This window comes from Elephas maximus, chromosome 21 (assembly GCF_024166365.1).
Source record: "Elephas maximus indicus isolate mEleMax1 chromosome 21, mEleMax1 primary haplotype, whole genome shotgun sequence".
NCBI lineage: Eukaryota > Metazoa > Chordata > Mammalia > Proboscidea > Elephantidae > Elephas > Elephas maximus.
The window spans coordinates 5,311,144-5,330,617 of record NC_064839.1 but is presented as its reverse complement, the minus strand read 5'-3'; the positions used below and the strand labels follow the sequence as shown (position 1 = coordinate 5,330,617).

General features: G+C 45.2%; 1 protein-coding gene and 1 long non-coding RNA gene across 2 annotated transcripts; one reads left to right on the top strand and one right to left on the bottom strand.

Annotated features, from left to right (window-relative positions):
* Positions 1–13: 13 nt before the first annotated feature.
* Positions 14–17,928, bottom strand: LOC126065188 (uncharacterized). Its single transcript, XM_049865018.1, has 3 exons — positions 13,148–17,928; positions 9,557–10,066; positions 14–2,411 (listed from the first exon to the last, which is right to left on the bottom strand). The coding sequence occupies exon 3, from the start codon at positions 1,245–1,247 to the stop codon at positions 327–329; it is 921 nt and encodes a 306-aa protein (XP_049720975.1). The 5' UTR covers positions 1,248–2,411; positions 9,557–10,066; positions 13,148–17,928; the 3' UTR covers positions 14–326.
* On the top strand, positions 10,282–13,053 carry LOC126065189 (uncharacterized). The gene is made up of 3 exons (XR_007514751.1): positions 10,282–10,352; positions 11,208–11,739; positions 12,993–13,053. It is a non-coding gene; the product is annotated as an uncharacterized LOC126065189 (long non-coding RNA).
* Positions 17,929–19,474: the final 1,546 nt, after the last annotated feature.

Sequence of the window (19,474 nt, the reverse complement as noted above, 5' to 3'; positions counted from 1 at the left end):
GGGCTGAATCTGAGGCTATAGTGATAAAATTGAGAGAAGCTAAAAACAAACAAAAAAAAGACACTTGCTTTTTTTGGGAACCATTAATTAAAGAAGTCCCCAAAATAACTGAAATCCCACATTTGCTACACTGCTTAAAGAATTATAACCTAACTTAACAGATCTCATGTTGGTGGTTCATCCCAGTAAGGGCCTCCGTGAGGAAGCAGTGTGGCTCTGGCTATTGCCATACCCAGCAGTAAGGGCCTCCGTGAGGAAGCAGTGTGGCTCGGGCTATTGCCATACCCAGCAGTAAGGGCCTCCGTGAGGAAGCAGTGTGGCTCGGGCTATTGCCATACCCAGCAGTAAGGGCCTCCGTGAGGAAGCAGTGTGGCTCGGGCTATTGCCATACCCAGCAGTAAGGGCCTCCATGAGGAAGCAGTGTGGCTCTGGCCCTTGCCATACCCAGCAGTAAGGGCCTCCGTGAGGAAGCAGTGTGTGTGGCTCGGGCTACTGCCATACCGAGCAGTAAGGGCCTCCGTGAGGAAGCAGTGTGGCTCGGGCTCTTGCCATACCCAGCAGTAAGGGCCTCCGTGAGGAAGCAGTGTGGCTCGGGCTCTTGCCATACCCAGCAGTAAGGGCCTCCGTGAGGAAGCAGTGTGGCTCTGGCTCTTGCCATACCCAGCAGTAAGGGCCTCCGTGAGGAAGCAGTGTGGCTCTGGCTCTTGCCATACCCAGCAGTAAGGGCCTCCGTGAGGAAGCAGTGTGGCTCGGGCTCTTGCCATACCCAGCAGTAAGGGCCTCCGTGAGGAAGCAGTGTGGCTCTGGCCCTTGCCATACCCAGCAGTAAGGGCCTCCGTGAGGAAGCAGTGTGGCTCTGGCCATTGCCATACCCAGCAGTAAGGGCCTCCGTGAGGAAGCAGTGTGGCTCTGGCCATTGCCATACCCAGCAGTAAGGGCCTCCGTGAGGAAGCAGTGTGGCTCTGGCCATTGCCATACCCAGCAGTAAGGGCCTCCGTGAGGAAGCAGTGTGGCTCTGGCCATTGCCATACCCAGCAGTAAGGGCCTCCGTGAGGAAGCAGTGTGGCTCGGGCTCTTGCCATACCCAGCAGTAAGGGCCTCCATGAGGAAGCAGTGTGGCTCTGGCTATTGCCATACCCAGCAGTAAGGGCCTCCGTGAGGAAGCAGTGTGTGTGGCTCGGGCTATTGCCATACCCAGCAGTAAGGGCCTCCGTGAGGAAGCAGTGTGTGGCTCGGGCTATTGCCATACCCAGCAGAAAGTGGGAGCAGACCCGGCCTGGCCAAGTGCTTTCCGAGTAGTGATGAGCCTTAGGGTTCACTGACCGTAACTAAGAAACTTTTTTTAAATGTCCCTATCCAGTGAGATTTCTCCACTACACCTTGAAGAACAAAGGAACATATTTAAAGTAATTTTAGAGTTTACTACTATGGTTCAGCCCCTTAAGTACCTGATGGAAATGATGTCCTTGTATAGGATTAGGTGGTCAAAAAAAAGCAAAAACTGTTTCATGGCATTAACTTATCTTTTTTTTTTTCTGCCTTTTTTGAGAGGGTTGTTTGACACTGTAGAAAAGGGATAAACCAAGTAAGATAAAGTAAAACATCCTTGAGTAGGTCAGTTACTGAGCTTAAAGGAACGTTTACATTTCAATATACTGTTTCCCAAAGGTCACCTGTGTCTCAGCCTTACCCACTGAAGTAATCCTGATCTACTTTTATCTGGAATACAAAGGTCAAGTGCCCAGCCAGTTTAATTAAGTAGGAGACCAGGAGACACGTGGTCCCCTTCTATAACCAGTAATTGGACTGCTGAGTCTGGTTCAGTATATAAACTGTGTAGTCTAAAATAAAAAACAGGGATAAAAATCTGAGATGTATATAGCCTAGACTGGTAAACAAATTAAGTAACAGACCCTGCTAGGATTGTGTAGAGCCCACCTATAAAACGCCCAAGCAGGAACCTCTTTCATTGTGATTGTCAGTGTGACTGTTTGGAATTTGAAAATTAATAAGAACAAATAGAGTGAAGGAAAACTGATTGTCTCAGGAGAGTTAAAGATGACCTAATAATCTTTTAAAAACCTATGCCTAGGAGGCGGAGCCAAGATGGCAGAATAGGCAGACGCTTCCGTCGAGCCCTCTTTACAACAAAGACCCTAAAAACCAAGTGAAACGAGTATATTTGTGACAAGCTGGGAGCCCTGAGCATCAAAGGCAGGCTTAGACAAGAACTGAGGGGCAGGGGGAAGAAGAGGCCGTTCAGAAGTGGAGAGGAGTTGCCAGACCTGAATCTCGGAGAGCCCTCAGGCACCATTCCCAGGGCGACAGCGGTGGCGGTGGGCAGGTACTCGCGTTCGGCTGCAGTTTCCTCAGGGAGAAGCAGCCACACAGCCCACTCACACCTCTGGAACCTGAGGAGAACGGTGCATACTTGGCGAAAGCTAAGTACTTGTGTATATTTTACTGCGTCCCCCACCCCCACCCCCACCCCCAAGCCAGCTTCAGCAGCTGGAATCCCTGTGCCGCAGATAGACCCTGGTGAGCACGTAGAGCCATCTTCCCGGCCTTGGGGAAGGAAAAGCTTTGCAATTGGGGGGAAAAGATAATTTGCTAGCTCCATTAACCGGGGGAGCTCAGGACACAAGCGGTCCCTGTCCAGGCATAAAGCATCTGTGGACCTTGAATACCTTTCCCTTCTGCATGGACCTGTGTGGGCCTATTTCAGGAGAATAGGCCCTTGTAGGCAAAGTCCAATCATTTCAGCTGTGCGGTGGAGAGATGGGTGTTTGACGTTTGACATTGCTTTGCCTACTAAACAAGGTCCTCACCTACCCACATCAGGGACCTAAGGACTAGTAGCTCCACTCAGGTCACCCAGCCACCCACGACAGGGGTCCAAAGATAACTGGTACCTCCCAGTCCTTACAACCAAAAACATTGGGTGCCCATGGTCCCTCTACAGAACCCACCCACCAGCACACTCTAGGGAACAGAGATGTATTTTCCTCAGAGACACTTGGGGGTCGGTTCTCAGCCCCCTGCTTTGTTCAGAGCATGACCCCCTGCTATAATCAGAAACCACTAGAGACGCCAATCACCGCTGCCACTCTAAGACTGTAGGACAGAGCCTGTACCACACACTTGAAATCAGCTACCTGGAAACCTGAGCTGAATTCATACAAGAAAACTGAATGGACTCCTAGACTGATATACCTGAAAACAGCTCTAGCCAGCTGGGGACAGGACACCACAGCTCCAAAGGCGAAAATAATCAAGCCAGCTCACTCAAGGTACCCATAGGGGTATACCAAAACAAAACAAGGCAAGCAGCTAAAACACAGTAAGCAAGCATAAACTAATACAATAACTTATAGATGGCTTGGAGAAAACAGTCACATAAAGAAACAGACCATGATCACCTGAACAGGCTCTCAAAACAAAGAATCCAGGGATCTTCTAGATGAAAGTGCATTCCTGGAATTACCAGATGCAGAATACAAAAGTTTAATATATAGAACCCTTCAAGACATCAGGAAGGAAATGAGGCAATACGCAGAACAAGCCAAGAAACACACAAATAAAGCAACTGAAGAAATTAGAAAGATTATTCAGGAACATAATGAAAAGTTTAATAAGCTGGAAAAATCCATAGACAGACAGCAATCAGAAATTCAGATTAACAAAATTATAGAATTAGATAATAGAGGAGCACAAGTGAGCAAGTAGAAGCTAGAATTTCTGAACTCAAAGATAAATCACTTGGCACTAATATATTTGAAGAAAAATCAGATAAAAATTAAAAAAAAAAGAAAGCTTAAGAGCCCTGTGGGACTCTATCAAAGAGAAATAACCTACAAGTGATTGGAGTACCAGAACAGGGAGGGATAACAGAAAATACAGAGAAAGTTGTTGAAGATTTGTTGGCAGAAAACTTCCCTGATATTGTGAAAGATGAGGAGGTATCTATCCAAGATGCTCATCGAACTCCACGTAAGGTAAATGTTAAAAGAAAGTCACCAAGACATAATCACGCTTGCCAAAACCAAAGATAAAGAGACAATTATAAGAGCAGCGAGGGATAAAAGAAAGTCACTTACAAAGGAGAGCCAATAAGAATAAGCTCAGACTACTCGGCAGAAACCATGCAGGCAAGAAGGCAATGGGATGACATATTTAAAAAATTGAAGGAAAAAAAATGCCTGCCAAGAATCATATATCCATGAAAACTGTCTCTTAAATATGAAGGTGAAATTAAGACATTTCCAGATAAACCCAAATTTAGGGAATTCGTAAAAACCAAACCAAAACTACAAGAAATACTAAAGGGAGATTGTTGGTTAGGAAATCAATAGTATGAGGTATCGACCCAAGACTAGAACAGTGGTCAGAGCAACCAGAAGTCAACCCAGACAGAGAAATCAAAATAAAAAGAAACAAGCAAGTTAAAAAAAAAAAAAAAAAGCCCAGCACAGGGTAATGGCAATGTTATTATATAAAAGAAGACGACATTAAAATAATAAAGAGGGACTAAGAAATGTAATCATACACCTTCCATATGGAGAGGAAGATACGGTGATACAAAGAAATAAAAGTTACAAATTTAGAAAAACGGGGGTAAATAAGGTAACCACAAAGGAGACAAACTATCCTACTCATCAAAATAAAATACAAGGGAAAAATAGACTCAGCAGACACAAAATCAACGACAACAAATATGAGGAAAGGACAATATATAAAGAAAATCTACTCAGCACATAAAATCAAGTGGGAAAAAGAAACTGTCAACACACAAAAAAAGGCATCAGAATGATAGCACAAAATTCATACCTATCCATAATTACCCTGAATGTAAAAGGACTAAATGCACCAATAGAGAGGCAGAGAGTGGCAGAATGGATTAAAAAACAAGATCCATCTATATGCTGCCTACAAGAGACACACCTTAGACTTAGAGACACAAACAAACTAAAACTCAAAGGATGGAAAAAAATATATCAAGCAAACAACAATCAAAAAAGAGCAGGAGTGGCAATATTAATTTCTGACAAAATGGACTTTAAAGTTAAAGCCATCAGAAAAGATAAGGAAGGACACTATATAATGATTAAAGGGACAATACACCAAGAAGATATAACCATATTAAATTTTTAGGCACCCAATGACAGGGCTGCAAGATACATAAACTCTATCAGCATTGAAAAGTGAGATGGACGGCTCCACAATAATAGTAGGAGACTTTCGGTGAAGGAGAGGACATCCAGAAAGAAGCTCAGTAAAGACACGGAAGATCTAAATGCCACAATCAACCAACTGGACCTCGTAGACATATACAGAGTTGCCAGGGTGTTAGATTAGAATTACAGTTATTAGCATCTCTTATGGATTGATTGTGTCCCCCAAAATCTGTGTCAACTTGGCCAGTCCATGATTCCCAGTATTGTGTGATTATCCACCATTTTGTCATCTGATGCAATTGTCCTATGGGTTGTAAATCCTACTTGTATGATGTTAATGGGGCAAGACTCAATTTACAAGATTAGGTTGGGTTTTAAGTCAATTTCTTTTGAAATATAAAAGACAGAAGCAAGCAGAGAGACGGGGGACCTCATACACCAAGAAAGTAGTGCCAGGAGCAGAGCGTGTCCTCTGGACCCGGGGTCTCTGTGCTGAGAAGCTCCTAGTCCAGTGCCAGATTGATGACAAGGACCATCCTCCACAGCCAACAGAGAGAGAAAGCCTTCCCCTGGGGCTGATGCCCTGAATCTGGACTTCTAGCCTACTAGACTATGAGAGAAAACTCTGTTGAAGCCATCCACTTGTGGTATTTCTGTTATACCAGCACTAGGTAACTAAGACAGCATCTGTTCATAATGTGCACATATACTCATACGAAGAAAACAAAAATCTTCAAAACCGGGCCCATAAACAGCATCACGATAAATGGTGAAGAAACGGAAGTTTTCATACTAGCATAGTGGTGAACTTTTTGCAATATATTAAAATAGTAATTAGTTTAAATAAGCAGGTACAGTGTAGTGAATTACTAATATATGGTCCTTCTAGCCATGGTCTCCTAGCCCTCATAAAATGATTGGGTGGGACTATGCAAATAAGGTGCCTGTGGCCCACCAAGATTGGACAGCTTGCTAATAATGCAAATAAGGTGCATGGAACCCTTGCAGGGGTGGGGGGTGGGACCATGCAAAGGAAGATTTATGGAACCATAATGAGGGGACTGGTCAGTTTTGCCATCCAGCTATGCTTAAAGGGAGCTAATATAATACCACGTCAGAAGGGAGGCTTCACTACCATCAAGAAGAGCCAGGAATGGAGCTTGTCCTTTGGAACTTAAGTTCCCCAGCAAACACCTAAGCATTATTTCTTTCCTGTCAGCTAAATAAGCAGAATTTATTTAGACTTTCCTAACTAAAGATCAGTTCTGTATTCAAAGCTTCCAGTTAAGCTGGACCAGCTGCAAACACATCACTAAACTTCCATATCACTAAATTTTCATGTCAAAATTGTTTGTTTTTTACTTTAGAAATACTTCCTTAGTTAAATTGTATCAAGTATGAGATATTTATGTGAGACTAAAAACCGATAAAGTTTCACAGTTAATTGCCAACCTTGCAAATCTCACCTCCTTTCCTGCCATTGCTTTGATGCGAAGCCATCTCCTTGTTTTGTTAACTATCTCTTTGTTTTGCCTGAAAGGCCTGTAAGCCAGCTGAATTCATGCTCTCCCACAACTCATTCCTTCAATAAATTTAATTTGTTTAAATATCAGAGTGTTTGTCCAATGACTTCACGAGGACAAATCCCCACCCAAGTGATTGTAGCCCACCAAGAGGGCTGGTCAGCTTTGCCATCCTGCTAGGCTTGAAATAAGCCACCTTGGCGGTGGGAAAGGGAGGATTGTACAACTACCAGGGAAGAACAGCCAGGAGTGCAGAGTGTGGCCTTTGGACCTAGGATACCTGCACTGAGAAGCTCCTGGAACCAGAGAGAGAGAGCAAGCTGTAACCCTGAGTTACAGTGAGAAGAGGTAGCAGAAGAGACTGACAGGAGACCATGCAGTGAGCTTCCCAGCCCATGGAAAAAGAAAGCTGAGTGCCTGGGGTGCCTCTGGGGACTGATTGGCAGGGGCTAAAGGAGCTTTGTAACACTTGCTTGAGCGAGGCAGAGGCCAAGGGCCAGAGAGAGGTATGCCGGCCAGCACAGCTGAAAAGAGGCTGTCCTGATGGAAGAACTGTACGCTGAGTGTTCCTGAGCCTGGACTGTAACCTGTTACTTACCTAATAAATCCCATAATTGTCAGTACTGCCTATGAGCTCCGTGTGGCCACTGCAATGAATTCTCGAACCCAGCGGAGAAGTAGAGAGTGCCGCGGGAGGGAGGGCTGGTGTCAGAATTGGTAAAGATGGCAGAAAGAGGAGGTGTGTCTGCCTCCACCTCATATGAATCAGCCTGGGGCTGATGTTGACCTTGATTCTCTCTCCTCCCCTTTATAAAGTTAGCGGAGGACTGACACCACCAGGCCATTTAGGCAGCAGGGTTTTGTGCAACCTATTTATGCCACTGCGCAGCAACACGCACTTTGGGAACATCTATATCAACTTAGGATAACTATTTGATATATACTTGCTTTGATAATATTTTACTCAAAGTCATTTTTGATACATATTGATTTGGTATCCCATGAAGCCTCTCACCCCAGGCAGCTGCCTATATAGCCCACCCCTTAATTCGGCACTGTCAACAACTGGTTTCTTTTTCAGTCCTCAAGGGAGAAGCCCCCCAAACACAGGAAGGTGAGAACACTGCCAACACATACTCACAAAGAGAACTGAGTGGAGTTTTACCTTGTACCTTCACCCTGACCCTACAACTCTGACCCTTATCCCAATGGTAAAACCCTAACCCTGGCATTGACTCTCACCCTGACATGGCCTTGACCCTAACCCTGATTCTAGCCTTAATCTTAACACTCCAGACATCATCCACCTTCCTCTTCTCAGAGGATATATGCTGTGCTGTGTTCTGCTTCAAACACTGCACCTTCCCTTTCTGGCCCCTGCTTCCTTGCTGGCTTCACTCAATGGAAACTGGTAAAGTTAGGCCTGAAACAAGGTGAGTTCCTTCCAGCCTTGACACACTTTTTGCTATGCACACAAGTGACAGCACACTTCCCACTAAAGGGCTTCAAGGAGATGCTGTGTTCTGAACTCATCGGCCATGTTCATTCTTGCTAATGGCTTTCCCACGAAAGTACAGAGATTACTGGTCTCAGGGCAGATATCCCCTCCAATGGGCTCAAAAAAAAAAAAAAAACAAAAACCCAAACCCGTTGCCATCCAGTCGATTCCAACTCATAGCGACCCTATAAGACAGAGTAGAATTGCCCCATAAAGTTTCCAAGGAGCGCTTGGTGGATTCCAACTGCCGATCTTCTGGTTAGCAGCCATAGCACTTAAACACTACACCACTAGGGTTTCCCCAATGGGCTTGCTTCCCTCTAAATCAGTCACTGTGGAGTCCACTCCATCTTATGGCCACTCCATGTGTGTCAAAGCAGAACTGTGCTCCATAGGGTTTTCCATGACTGATTTTTCAGACGTACATCACCAGGTTTTTCTTCCAAGACACCTCTGGATGAATTTGACTGCCAACTTCTCATTTAGCAGCTGAGCGCATCACCATTTGCACCACCCGGGAACTCCCTGCTTCTCTCTGGGGGGTGGGGGTGGTCGACACAAAGCTCTGTGCAGACCATGCCTATTTCTGTCCCTCCTATTGAAACTGAATGTGTAAACCTTCCCCAGTGGCTTTATTTTTGGAGGCCAAAATCACAAGAATCAATTAGTGCGGTGGTAGATGAGACACTCTCAAGAGGGGCAGAGGGGGGACACGTTAATATTAATATCCATACCTTAAATGGTAAAATGTCTCCCTTTCCATTTCCACCTACCACCTCTTGTTGAAGTCAACATCTCCAGCACAGGCAATTATACTAGAGTTCCAGCCTGAAATCTGACATAGGAAGAAAAAGAAAGCATGAAAGTTCTAGGTGCCTGTTAGCGCCAAGATACCAACTTGCTCTTTAATATACTGGTGGCAAAACTGTCTGGATAAGGTCACATGCTGGACACAAACTCAGGGCCGGAAGCGAGTGCAGGCTGAGCCAGGTGTGGGGCTTCAGGAAAGCTTGTTCATGAGAACCCTTAGCAGAGGGCAAACAACAGGACACAGCAGGTGCAGGAGCTGCGAGACACAGAACCAGGGTGCAAACCGAGGGGCCGGCAGAAGTGGGGCTGCAGCAGACTCCCAGGGGCCCGGGGGTGGCTAGTGAGCTTAGGCTACCACACAAAGACATCAATGGATGTGGTGGGCCAGCGCGGACATCTCCGTCTCCATGTTCCAAGCCCCTCGAGCCACAGGTGCCTACTCCCCAGGGGCTGTCTGCTCACCTGGATGGGCGGCCGCCCAGCGTCCTCAGGACCCTGCCCGTTTCTCAGGCCACCTGTGCGTGGCTTCCACCTGGGGTCGCGGTACCCACCTGGGAGGGCGGTGGCCCGATGGGTGGCCGCGTGTGGCCTCCTGGGCTGGGAACTGCACAGCGAGCTGATTACACTGGGCGGCACTCCCTGGCCTGGGCGCCACGTTGCAGACAGATTGCTCCCACGGCGGTTCCGTCTCTGCGTTGTCACCCAGGTTTTCACGGAGCAGAAGCGAGAGGGGCTACCCTGAGCTTGGGGTCCATTGTGGCACGTTACCGCCCATGTGCGGTCTCACGGAACAGCCACCCACAGCCCCTTCCGAGAGTAGGGCGGACGTTCCCCTTCCGGCCACGCAGGGAGCCCCTCCAGCGAGAGGGGCGCGATGAGTTCCAAGACCCCTAGGCGTCCGGTGCGCAAAGTCAGAGGTCGAGCATAGGCGCCGGATGGGCGGGGTCTGAAGGCTTGTGAGTAGACCCAGGGTGAGTGGGGTCGGAGGTTGTGGGTAGGCGCCGGGTTCCAGGGCATCATTCAAAACAGCCAGAACTGGAAGCAAAAATACACCAACCCACCTGGTGAGTGATAAACAATGTTGTTATTAGTTGGCACCAAGCAGGGTCCACTCATACCCACCCCATGTACAACAGAAGGGGACACTACAGGCGCCATCCTCACAAATCCTTGTTGTGCTTAAGCCCATTGTTACAGCCACTGCATGAATACATCTCATTGAGGGTTTTCCTCTTTTTTGCTGCTGACCCTCTACCAAGCATGATGTCCTTCTCCAGGGACGGATTGTTACCGCAAATTGCGGGTTCGAGCCGCCTGCCGCAAGGCCAATACTGAGACAGGAGGGAGGTAAGAAGGCTTTATTGAATACCAGTATTCAAGAGACAGAGGGGGTTGAATTTCTCCCAAATTCTGTCTGCCCTAAAGGGTTGATGGGAGGGTTTTATACGGGAAAGATCAGGGTTACCTAATGTTTTGAGCACATAGTCCACAGATGGTCTTATACATCACTAAAGAACTACAAAAACTCTTTATTAAACTAAAGATAAAGATGTCAGGCACCTTGGACTCTCATCAGTATATTTATAACAGGCTGAAAAACTCTCCTAAGAATCTCTCCGCTAGTGGGGCCTGTTTTGCCAAGTCCACCGTGGCTGAGATAGGGAGCAAGAAAGCAAACATTCTTGCTGGTTTGCAGGCTGAAGGCCATTTCTCAAGAGAACAAAGAAAGGAGACATCAAGGCCATAGGAGCTGAGATAGCTCCGCACCCCTTTGGAGGGGATCGGTGTAGCTGGTGCAATTAAAAAATGTTTAGAGATTACTTAGAGCATCATTATGGCGTTAGCCATGTCAAGCTCTCAATCGCCTATTTCAAATAAGGGAAAATACGTTGTAAGTTATTAGGGTGTTCGTTATGTTTAAGAGCAGAACAGGCTGCTCAGCTATATTTTGAACAGAGTCTGCACCATTTTCCAAGGACTAGAGATTAATCACAGCTTATTTTTTTTATACAGCTATATTAAAACAAATGAGAAAATATATTCTCCCTAATATTAAAACACTCAAGAAAAAACATTTTCACTACTTCAGGATCCCTCCTGACAACATGTCCAAAGTATATGAGACTAGTCTCCCCATCCTCCTTTCTAAGGAGCATTCTGGTTGTACTTCTTCCAAGACAGATTTGTTTGTTCTTTTGGCAGTCTGTGGTATATTCAACATTCTTCTCCAACACCACAATTCAAAGGTGGCAATTCTTCAGTCTTCTTTACTCATCGTCCAGCTTTCACATGCATAGGAGGCAATTGAAAACACCATGGCTTGGGTCAGGCGCACCTTAGTCTTCAAGCTCTCCTTCGCTTTTCAACACTTTAAAGAGGACTTTTGCAGCAAATCTGCCCAATGCAATGCCTCCTTTGATTTCTTGACTGCTGCTTACATGGTGTTGATTGTGGATCTGAGTAAAATGAAACCCTTGACAGCTTCAATATTTTCCCCGGTTATCATGATAAAATATATATATATATATTTTTTTTTGTCATGGTGCTGTGTATTGGTCCAGTTGTGAGGACTTATTTTTCTTTTTGTTGAGATGTAATGCATACTGAAGGCTGTGGTCTTCGTTCTTCATCAGTAAATGCTTCAAGTACTCTGCACTTTCAGCAAGCAAACTTCTCAGCCACCAAAGGAAGATACTACTGACATGTGCTCCACACAATCAAAGAGATTCAAGTGGTATGATTCCATTTATATAAACATTGTTAGGTGCAGTAGAGTTGGTTTCAGCTCATAGCCACCCTATGTACAACAAAACCACTGCTGGGTCATGTGCCATCCTCATAATCGTTATGTTGGAACCCACTGTTGCAGCCACCAGGTGAGGGGGGCCTTCCTGTTTTTAGCTGACCCTTTACTTTACCAAGCATGATGTTCTTCTCCAGGGACTAGTACTTCCTGATAGCATGTCCAGCATACTGGAAACAAGTCTCACCATCCTTGCTTCTAAGTAGCATTCTGGCTGTACTTCTTCCAAGACAGTTTTTTTTTTTTTTTGTACAAAAAGTCCGAAAAACTCCATTCCATAACTGGAGCTCAGCAACAAAATGCCACAAAAGCATACAGGAGCCATTCTGCCTGGAATGGGTAAAAAAAAATGGGTGGACCGAGCTTATTGACTCCCTTTAAACTTTACCTGGCCTGGTGGGGAGGCAGCTCAGACTCCAAGCCAGAAGAGGTCCAGCCTTCTCCAGCTATGTGGTGGTCGCCGAACCTCTGCCTAAGATCACACGCTGGGCACAGAGGCAGGAGTGAGAGGGTCCGTGGGGTGAGGACAGAACAGGGAGGAGGTGCGGACGGAAGGGGGCGCTGGCAGCGATAGGGTGCGGATGGAGATGGGAGGAGGCGCAGGGGGAAAGGGAAGGTGGTGCAGGCTGAGCCAGTTGTGGGGTTTTGGGGAAGTTTGTTCATGCATATGCTGAGTGGAGGGCAAACAGGACGAGAGAGCAGGGGCAGGAGGTGCAAGACACAGAACCAAGGTGCAAAGTGAGGGGGCGGGTGGAGTTGCAGACGTTTTGGGGAAGCCCGGGGAACCTGGGTGTAGCGACTGAGCTCAGGCTGACCCTCAAAGGCACCAGTTGACCCGGTGGACCAGAGGAGGGCTGGACAGGAGGCGTTGGCTGGCCGGATATCTCTAAAATTTTGATATTTTGTCCTCATAGATTGTTTTTTAAAGTACATTTCATTAAAGTGCCATTAATCCTGACCACCGAGTTTCTTGGCACCCCTTAAATATTTCCTCATTTACCCTAATCAGGTGAGGTAGGGGGGTGGGTGTGTGGAACTCACAGGTCAAAGTCCAGGCCAAAGAATGCCCAACCTCTCTGGGCCCCTCCGCTGTCTGCCTGTTTCCTCGCTCCAGGTTGTTCTAGCTCTTAGTGGGCTTTTGAATATTTAGCTCCTGCCTTCTTGTCTCCACTGTTCCCATCAAGGCGCCAGATGGTGACCCCACTTCAGTTTCAACTTCCATGGCTTAGAATCACCTGACGCTGAATTTCAGTGAGGTGGTGGCTGGCCGCGAGAGGGCGCTTGCAAACCCACCCAGCACCCCCAGCCTGGGAACAGCCCGATGCTTGGCCGAACTGACCTGGGTGCCCTCCCATGGTGAGAGCAGGAGCTTTCCTTCCCCCAGGACCTTCCGCCCCAGGGAGGGGTCCGCCGCCGCTTCAGGACGAAACCGGCTCTGAGTGGGCAATGAGGAAGACACTCACTTTTCACTGCCCAGACTGCAGGAGAAGGAGCTGGGCTGCAGCTCCTATCAGACACTTTCCTCCAATAGCGAGCACAGAACAGTGCATTTTCTAGGGTTTCCATGTGTTTCGTTCTTTGCTTCTCATATAATACATTAGCAAGACCTATGTAAGTGGTTTGCACTTGATGACTAGCCTAAAGTTTGGTGGTTCGAACCCCACCTCGCCCAGATCCCAGGAAAGGAAGGCCTGGAGATCTGCTTCCATAAAGACTCACCCTTTGCCAAGAAAAGGCCATGGAGCAGAGTTCTACTCTGTAACACATGGGGTCACCATGAGTCGGAATCCACTGGGCAGCAACTGGTTTGAGTTTTTTGTTTTTAAGTATCCAGACATTCCTTGATGGTTTTGGTAGGTTGAAATCATAGCATGCTCTAGTCTTTTTTTTTTTTTTTAATGGATTCAGTATTGCTGCCTGGGACAAACTCCACAGATCCAGAGAGAGGGGAAGCACATAAAAGAAGTGTACAGAATATTGGGACATTCCAGTTGAGTCAGCTGAGTACACAACCTGTGAGACTTTTTATCCAGAAACTCAAGGAGAAATTGGTATGGATGTCATTACGTACCTGCTTTTGTTAAAAATGTAATGGCAGTTCCTTCCTACAATGTTACAGCAGTTCATCAAAATTAGAGAAATTCAAAGTACATGCATTAAAGGTCACAGTATCTTAAATTATAAATCAAAAAACTGAAATTATGTTAATGATATAAATAAAAAGTTCTTGCTTAACTACCATTTCTTATCATTTTACTTAACTGCTTTGTGGCTACTGTTAATTGCTGTTGAGTAACCTTCGTGTTCGCAAGAGGGAAAGTTGCCAAATTCGTTGCATGAAAGAGAAACCAAAATACAGTTTCTCTCATTCTACTTAAGTCAGAGGATTCGATTAAGTCAGAGGGTTTTTTCTCTCATAGAAAACTATGCAAGCTAACGTCGCCTCTGCAGTCTCTTAGTTGGAAAAGAAAATAAAGACACTCCCATTCAAATATGTGCAAGGACTTGGGTTTTATATGTTTTCAATATACACTTGTTGTTTTTCTCGGATGTGAATGTGCATTAAAACTCTCTTGAGGACAGAATGTCGTCTTTCCTGGGCAAGTACGTGGCTATAGTGATGTAGTTTTGCTGAGTAAACATTAGGTTGCAGATTTTCTAATAAGAGAAAAAAAACCCTTTGAACTAATCAAATAGGCCAAACTTAATCAAGCAGAATCCAAGAAAACAAGGGACTGCACACATTTGAATGGGAGTAACTTTACATGCTTTTGCAACTAAGACTCTGCAGATACAGCATTAGCTTGCAGGTTTTTTCAATAAGAGAAAAAAAAGCCTCTGATCTAATCAAAGTGCATATTGAAATCCTATAAAACCCACGTGTCTGTACGTATTTGAATGAGAGTAACTTTTTCATTTTCCAACTAAGAGGCTGCACACATAACATTGGCTTGCATGTTTTTCAATATGAGGGACATCCTGTGACTTAATCAAACCTCCTGACTTATATCAAATTGGATGAGAGGAACTGTATTTTCGTTTCCCTATAGGCAATTTATCCAGGAACTTTAGATCTTGCAAACACAACTTTTGCTTAGCAAAACTCCACCGCTATAGCCTGAATATTTGCACAGAACAAACTGCATGGTGTTCTCGTTAAGAGATTGTGACTGCACATTCACGCCAAGGTAAAACAAAGTGCATAGTGAAATCCTACAAAACCCAACTGCCTGCACGTATTTCAGTGGGTGTAGCTTTACATTTTCCAACTAAGAGAATGCAGAGGCAACATTACCTTGCATGTTTTTCAGTAAGAAAATAAACTTTCTGACCATCAAATTCTCTGACTTAATCAGGAAGAATGAAAGAAACTGTATATTGGTTTCTCTTTCAGGCAATGAATTTGATAACTCTGCCTCTTGCAAACACAAGGTTTACTCGGCAAAACTACATTGCTATAGCACAGAACAAACTGCATGGTGTTCTCCTTCAGAGATTTTTAATGCACATTCACGCCCGGATAAAACAAAGTGCATGTTGAAAACCTAGACAAGCCTAGTGTCTGCACGTATTTAAAAGAGTAAGTTTATATTCTTTACCAACTAAGAGACTGCAGAGGAAACATTATCTTGCATGTTTTTCAATATGAGAGAAAATCCTCTGACTTAATCAAACATCCTGACTTAATCAACTGGGATGAGAGAAACTGTATTTTCATTTCTCTTTCATGCAATGAATTCAGTAACTTTGATTCTTGCAAACACAAGCTTTACTCAGCCAAGCTGCATCCCTATAGCCCAAATACTTGCACAGAACAAACTGCAGAGTGTCCTAATTAAGAGATCATTAATGCACATTCACACCCAGGTAAAACAAAGTGCGTACTGAAATCCTAGAAAGCCCAAGTGTCTGCACGCACTTCCATGGGATTCACTTTCTATTCTCTTTCATCTAAGAGAATGCGGAGGCAACATCAGACTGCATGACTTTCAGGAAGAGAAAGAGCTCCCTGATTCCAACCAGTTCTCTGACAAAAGCAGGCAGAAAGAGAGAAGCACTCTTTGGGTTTCTCTTTCATGCAGTGAACTCGGTAACTTAGGCTCTTGCGAACACAAGGTCTCCTCAGAAGAACTGCATGACGATAGCCCCTGTAACCTTCAGAGGAACAACTACGTGCTGTTAGCGTCAAGAGATTGGGAAAGCACATCCACACCCGGATGAAACAAAGTGCACGTTGAAACCCTAGAAAACTCAAGTGTCTGACTTTAGCTCAATGGGCGTAACATCCCATTCTTTCCACCTAAGAGAATGCAGAGGCAACATCAGTGTGCATGTTTCCCAGTAAGAGAAAGTACTCTCTGATTTCATCCAGTCTTCTGAAAAACTCAGGCAGAAGGAGAGAAAATATCCATTGGTTTCTTTTCCTGCAAGGAGCTCGGTAACTTTGGCTCTTGCAAATGCGTGGTTTCCTCATCACGTCACCGCGGTGGTGGTGTTCCTGCAGAGTAACAAGCTCCTAGTGTTAGGCTTCAGCGACCGTAAAAGCACTCTGAAGGCCAGGGAGAAAACTGTCTTTTGTATTCTCTTTCCTGCAAGAACTCGGTAACTTCGCACTTGCAAACGCAAGGTTTCCTAAGCCAAACTGCAAAACAGTAACCTCTCTCCTTGCAGAGAAACAGCTACGTAGTGTTACCGTGAAGAGATACTGAAAACACACTGAGGCCCAAGGAAAACACAGTGCATAGTGAAGTCCTAGCAAACCCGTGTCTTTCCGCAGTTTGAATGCATGTCACTTTACATTATTTCCAAAGAGCAAAGCTCAGAGGCGACATCAGCTTGCATGTTTCTCAGTGAAAGAAGGAACTCTCTGACTTCATCCAGTCCGCTGACGAAAGCAGTCAGAATGAGAAAACCGTCATTTGGTTTCTCTTTCCTGCAATGAGCTCGGCAAATCTGGCCCTAGCAAATGCAAGGTTTCCTCAGGAAAACTCCACTGAGGTAGCCCTGTACTTGAAGAGGAACAAGTATGCAGTGCTGGGGTTAAGGGATGGTGAAAGCACATTGTTGTCCAGGGAAAACAACGTGCCTGGTGAAATCCTAACAAGCCCAAGTGCCTTTCCGCAGTTCGAAGTGTGTAACTACACACTCTTTTCCAAATAGGAAAGCTCAGAGGCAACATCACCCTGCATGTTTCTCAGTGAAAGGAAGAACTCCCTGATTTCATCCAGTCCTCTGACGAAAGCAGTCAGAATGAGAAAACCGGCATTTGGTTTCTCTTCCCTGCAATGAGCTCAGCAAATTTGATCCTTGCAAATGCAAGGTTTCCCCAGGAAAACTCCATTGCAGTAGCGCTGTTCTTGAATGGGGACAGGTATGTAGTGTTAGCGCTAAGGGATTGTGAAAGCACATTGTTGCCCAGGGAAAACAAAGTGCATAGTGAAATCCTAACAAAGCCAATTGCCTTTCCTCAGTTCAAAGTGTGTAACTACACACTCTGTTCCAGGTAAGAGAGCACAGAGGCAACATCAGCCTGCATGTTTATCAGTGAAAGAAAGCACTCTCTGACTTCCTCCAGTCCTTTGACGAAAGCAGTCAGAATGAGAAAACCATCATTTGGTTTCTCTTCCCTGCAATGAGCTCGACAAATTTGTTACCGCAAATTGTGGGTTCGAGCCACCTGCTGCAAAGCCAATACTGAGACAGGAGGAGGTAAGCAGTAAAAAGGCTTTATTGAATACCTGTATTCAAGGTACAGAGGGGGTTAAATTCCCCCCAAATTCTGTCTGCCCTAAAGGGTTGATGGGAGGGTTACCGAATGTTTTGAGCATGTAGTCCACAGATGGCCTTATAGGTCACAAAACAACTATAAAAACTCTGTATTAAACTAAAGATAAAAAATGTCAGGCACCTTGGACTCTAATCAGCATATTTATAACAGGCTGAAAAAGCTCTCATAAGCACCTCTCGGCTAGTGGGGCTGTTTTGCCAAGTCCACTGTGGCCTGAGATAGGGAGCAAGAACGAAAGCCTTCTTGTTGGCTTCCAGGCCGAAGGCCATTTCTCAAGAAAACAAAGGAGAAGAGAGACCAAGGCCACAGGAGCTGAGATAGCTCCTCACCTCTTTGGAAGAAACTGGTGCACCTGGCACAATTAAAAAAAACATTTGGAGATTACTTAGAGCATCATTATTGTGTTACTCATGTCAAGCTCTCAATCACCTATTTCGAATAGGGGAAAATATGTTGTAAGATATTAGGGTGTTTGTTATTTTTAAGAGCAGAACAGGCTGCTCAGCTATATTTTGAACAGAGCCTGAATCATTTTCCAAGGACTAGGGATTAATTACAGCTTATACAGCTATATTAAAACAAATGAGAAAATATATTCTCCCTAATATTAAAACACTAAAGAAAATGCATTTTCACTACTTCAATCCCCCCTTTTTCTGAAAGTTTCACAATCTTGGGAAACAGGGCGTCGCTCAATCTGGCTGCTTCCTGCTGAAGAGGGGCATGAAGTCGGGGAATATTTATTTAGGGTGGGGGTTAGAAGTAGAGTTAGCATGAGAGGCAATAGCATCTAAGTGAACCAAATGGTGAGCATCTCCTTGGTTGACTGGAGAATTCTCTCGGCCAACTAGGGTAAATATATTCCCCGCCTTTAAGGTGGTCCTAGTTCCTTTGAGAAAGATTTTTAGAAAACATGGAACACAAATACACACTATTAAAATTATAATTCCCAAGGTGACAAGAGGGACCAACCAGGGTCTTATGGATGGGAACAGATTCAAAATCCAATCCCATGGTCCACTGGGCCGTGCTGGGGCATCTGTCCACTCAGCAATTTTATGCAACACTTTTAATTCAACGTCCACTTCCCCTGAAGTGTTAATCCAGGTACAACGAGTCTTCTTAATTATGGCACAAACACCCCCTGATTTTGCCAACAAGAAGCCCAATGCAATCCTGTTGTCTAAGACCACGCCTGCCAGGGAATTTAAGGAGGCTTGTTGGGCCTTTAGGGCTCTGTCAGTACCCAGGGCTAATAAATGGGTTGGATCTGAAAGGTTTTCAATAGACATTTCCATATGATACATTCCTAGTCCGGGAATTATGGTCCTCAGAAACCACTTACACTGGGTTATATCCATCATCCTGGGTTTTTAATGTAACAGGATTTACGGAGAAAACATATCGCTTTTTCCTTGATGGATGTGGAATGCTGGTGGTGGAATGGACTTGGGTGGGAAAGACTAGGAACCCTAAGGTGCACTGGCCAATGAAGTGGATCCCATTTAAGCACTGGATGGCCCAAGTCCAGGGCGAGTCAAATGAGTTGGGTGACTCGCTATTGGGGTATGGCTTGCCCCCACATAGAAAAGTATAACCTAGTGGGGCACAAAAAGACAAAACTTCATTCGGGACATCTGGAATGCTTGAATTAAAATGTAACAAATAGTGGTTGACAAGAGAGCCATTGCATGAAGAGAGAAGATGAAATTTTCTGAAAATTTGTTGATCTATTTGTACTCAGGGTACTTGGGACTTCAATCCCCAATTTCCTTTTTCACTATGGTTATACAGATTAGAGAGGAAGAAGCAAGGGACAGAAAAAGGATACTGCACTAATCTTGCCCTTATAGGTGCGTGCTCAGGGAGCATGATCCG

Excerpts from the sequence above, each read along its gene's own strand:
- LOC126065188 (XM_049865018.1), bottom strand. The coding sequence starts at position 1,247 with ATGGCAATAGCCCGAGCCACACACTGCTTCCTCACGGAGGCCCTTACT.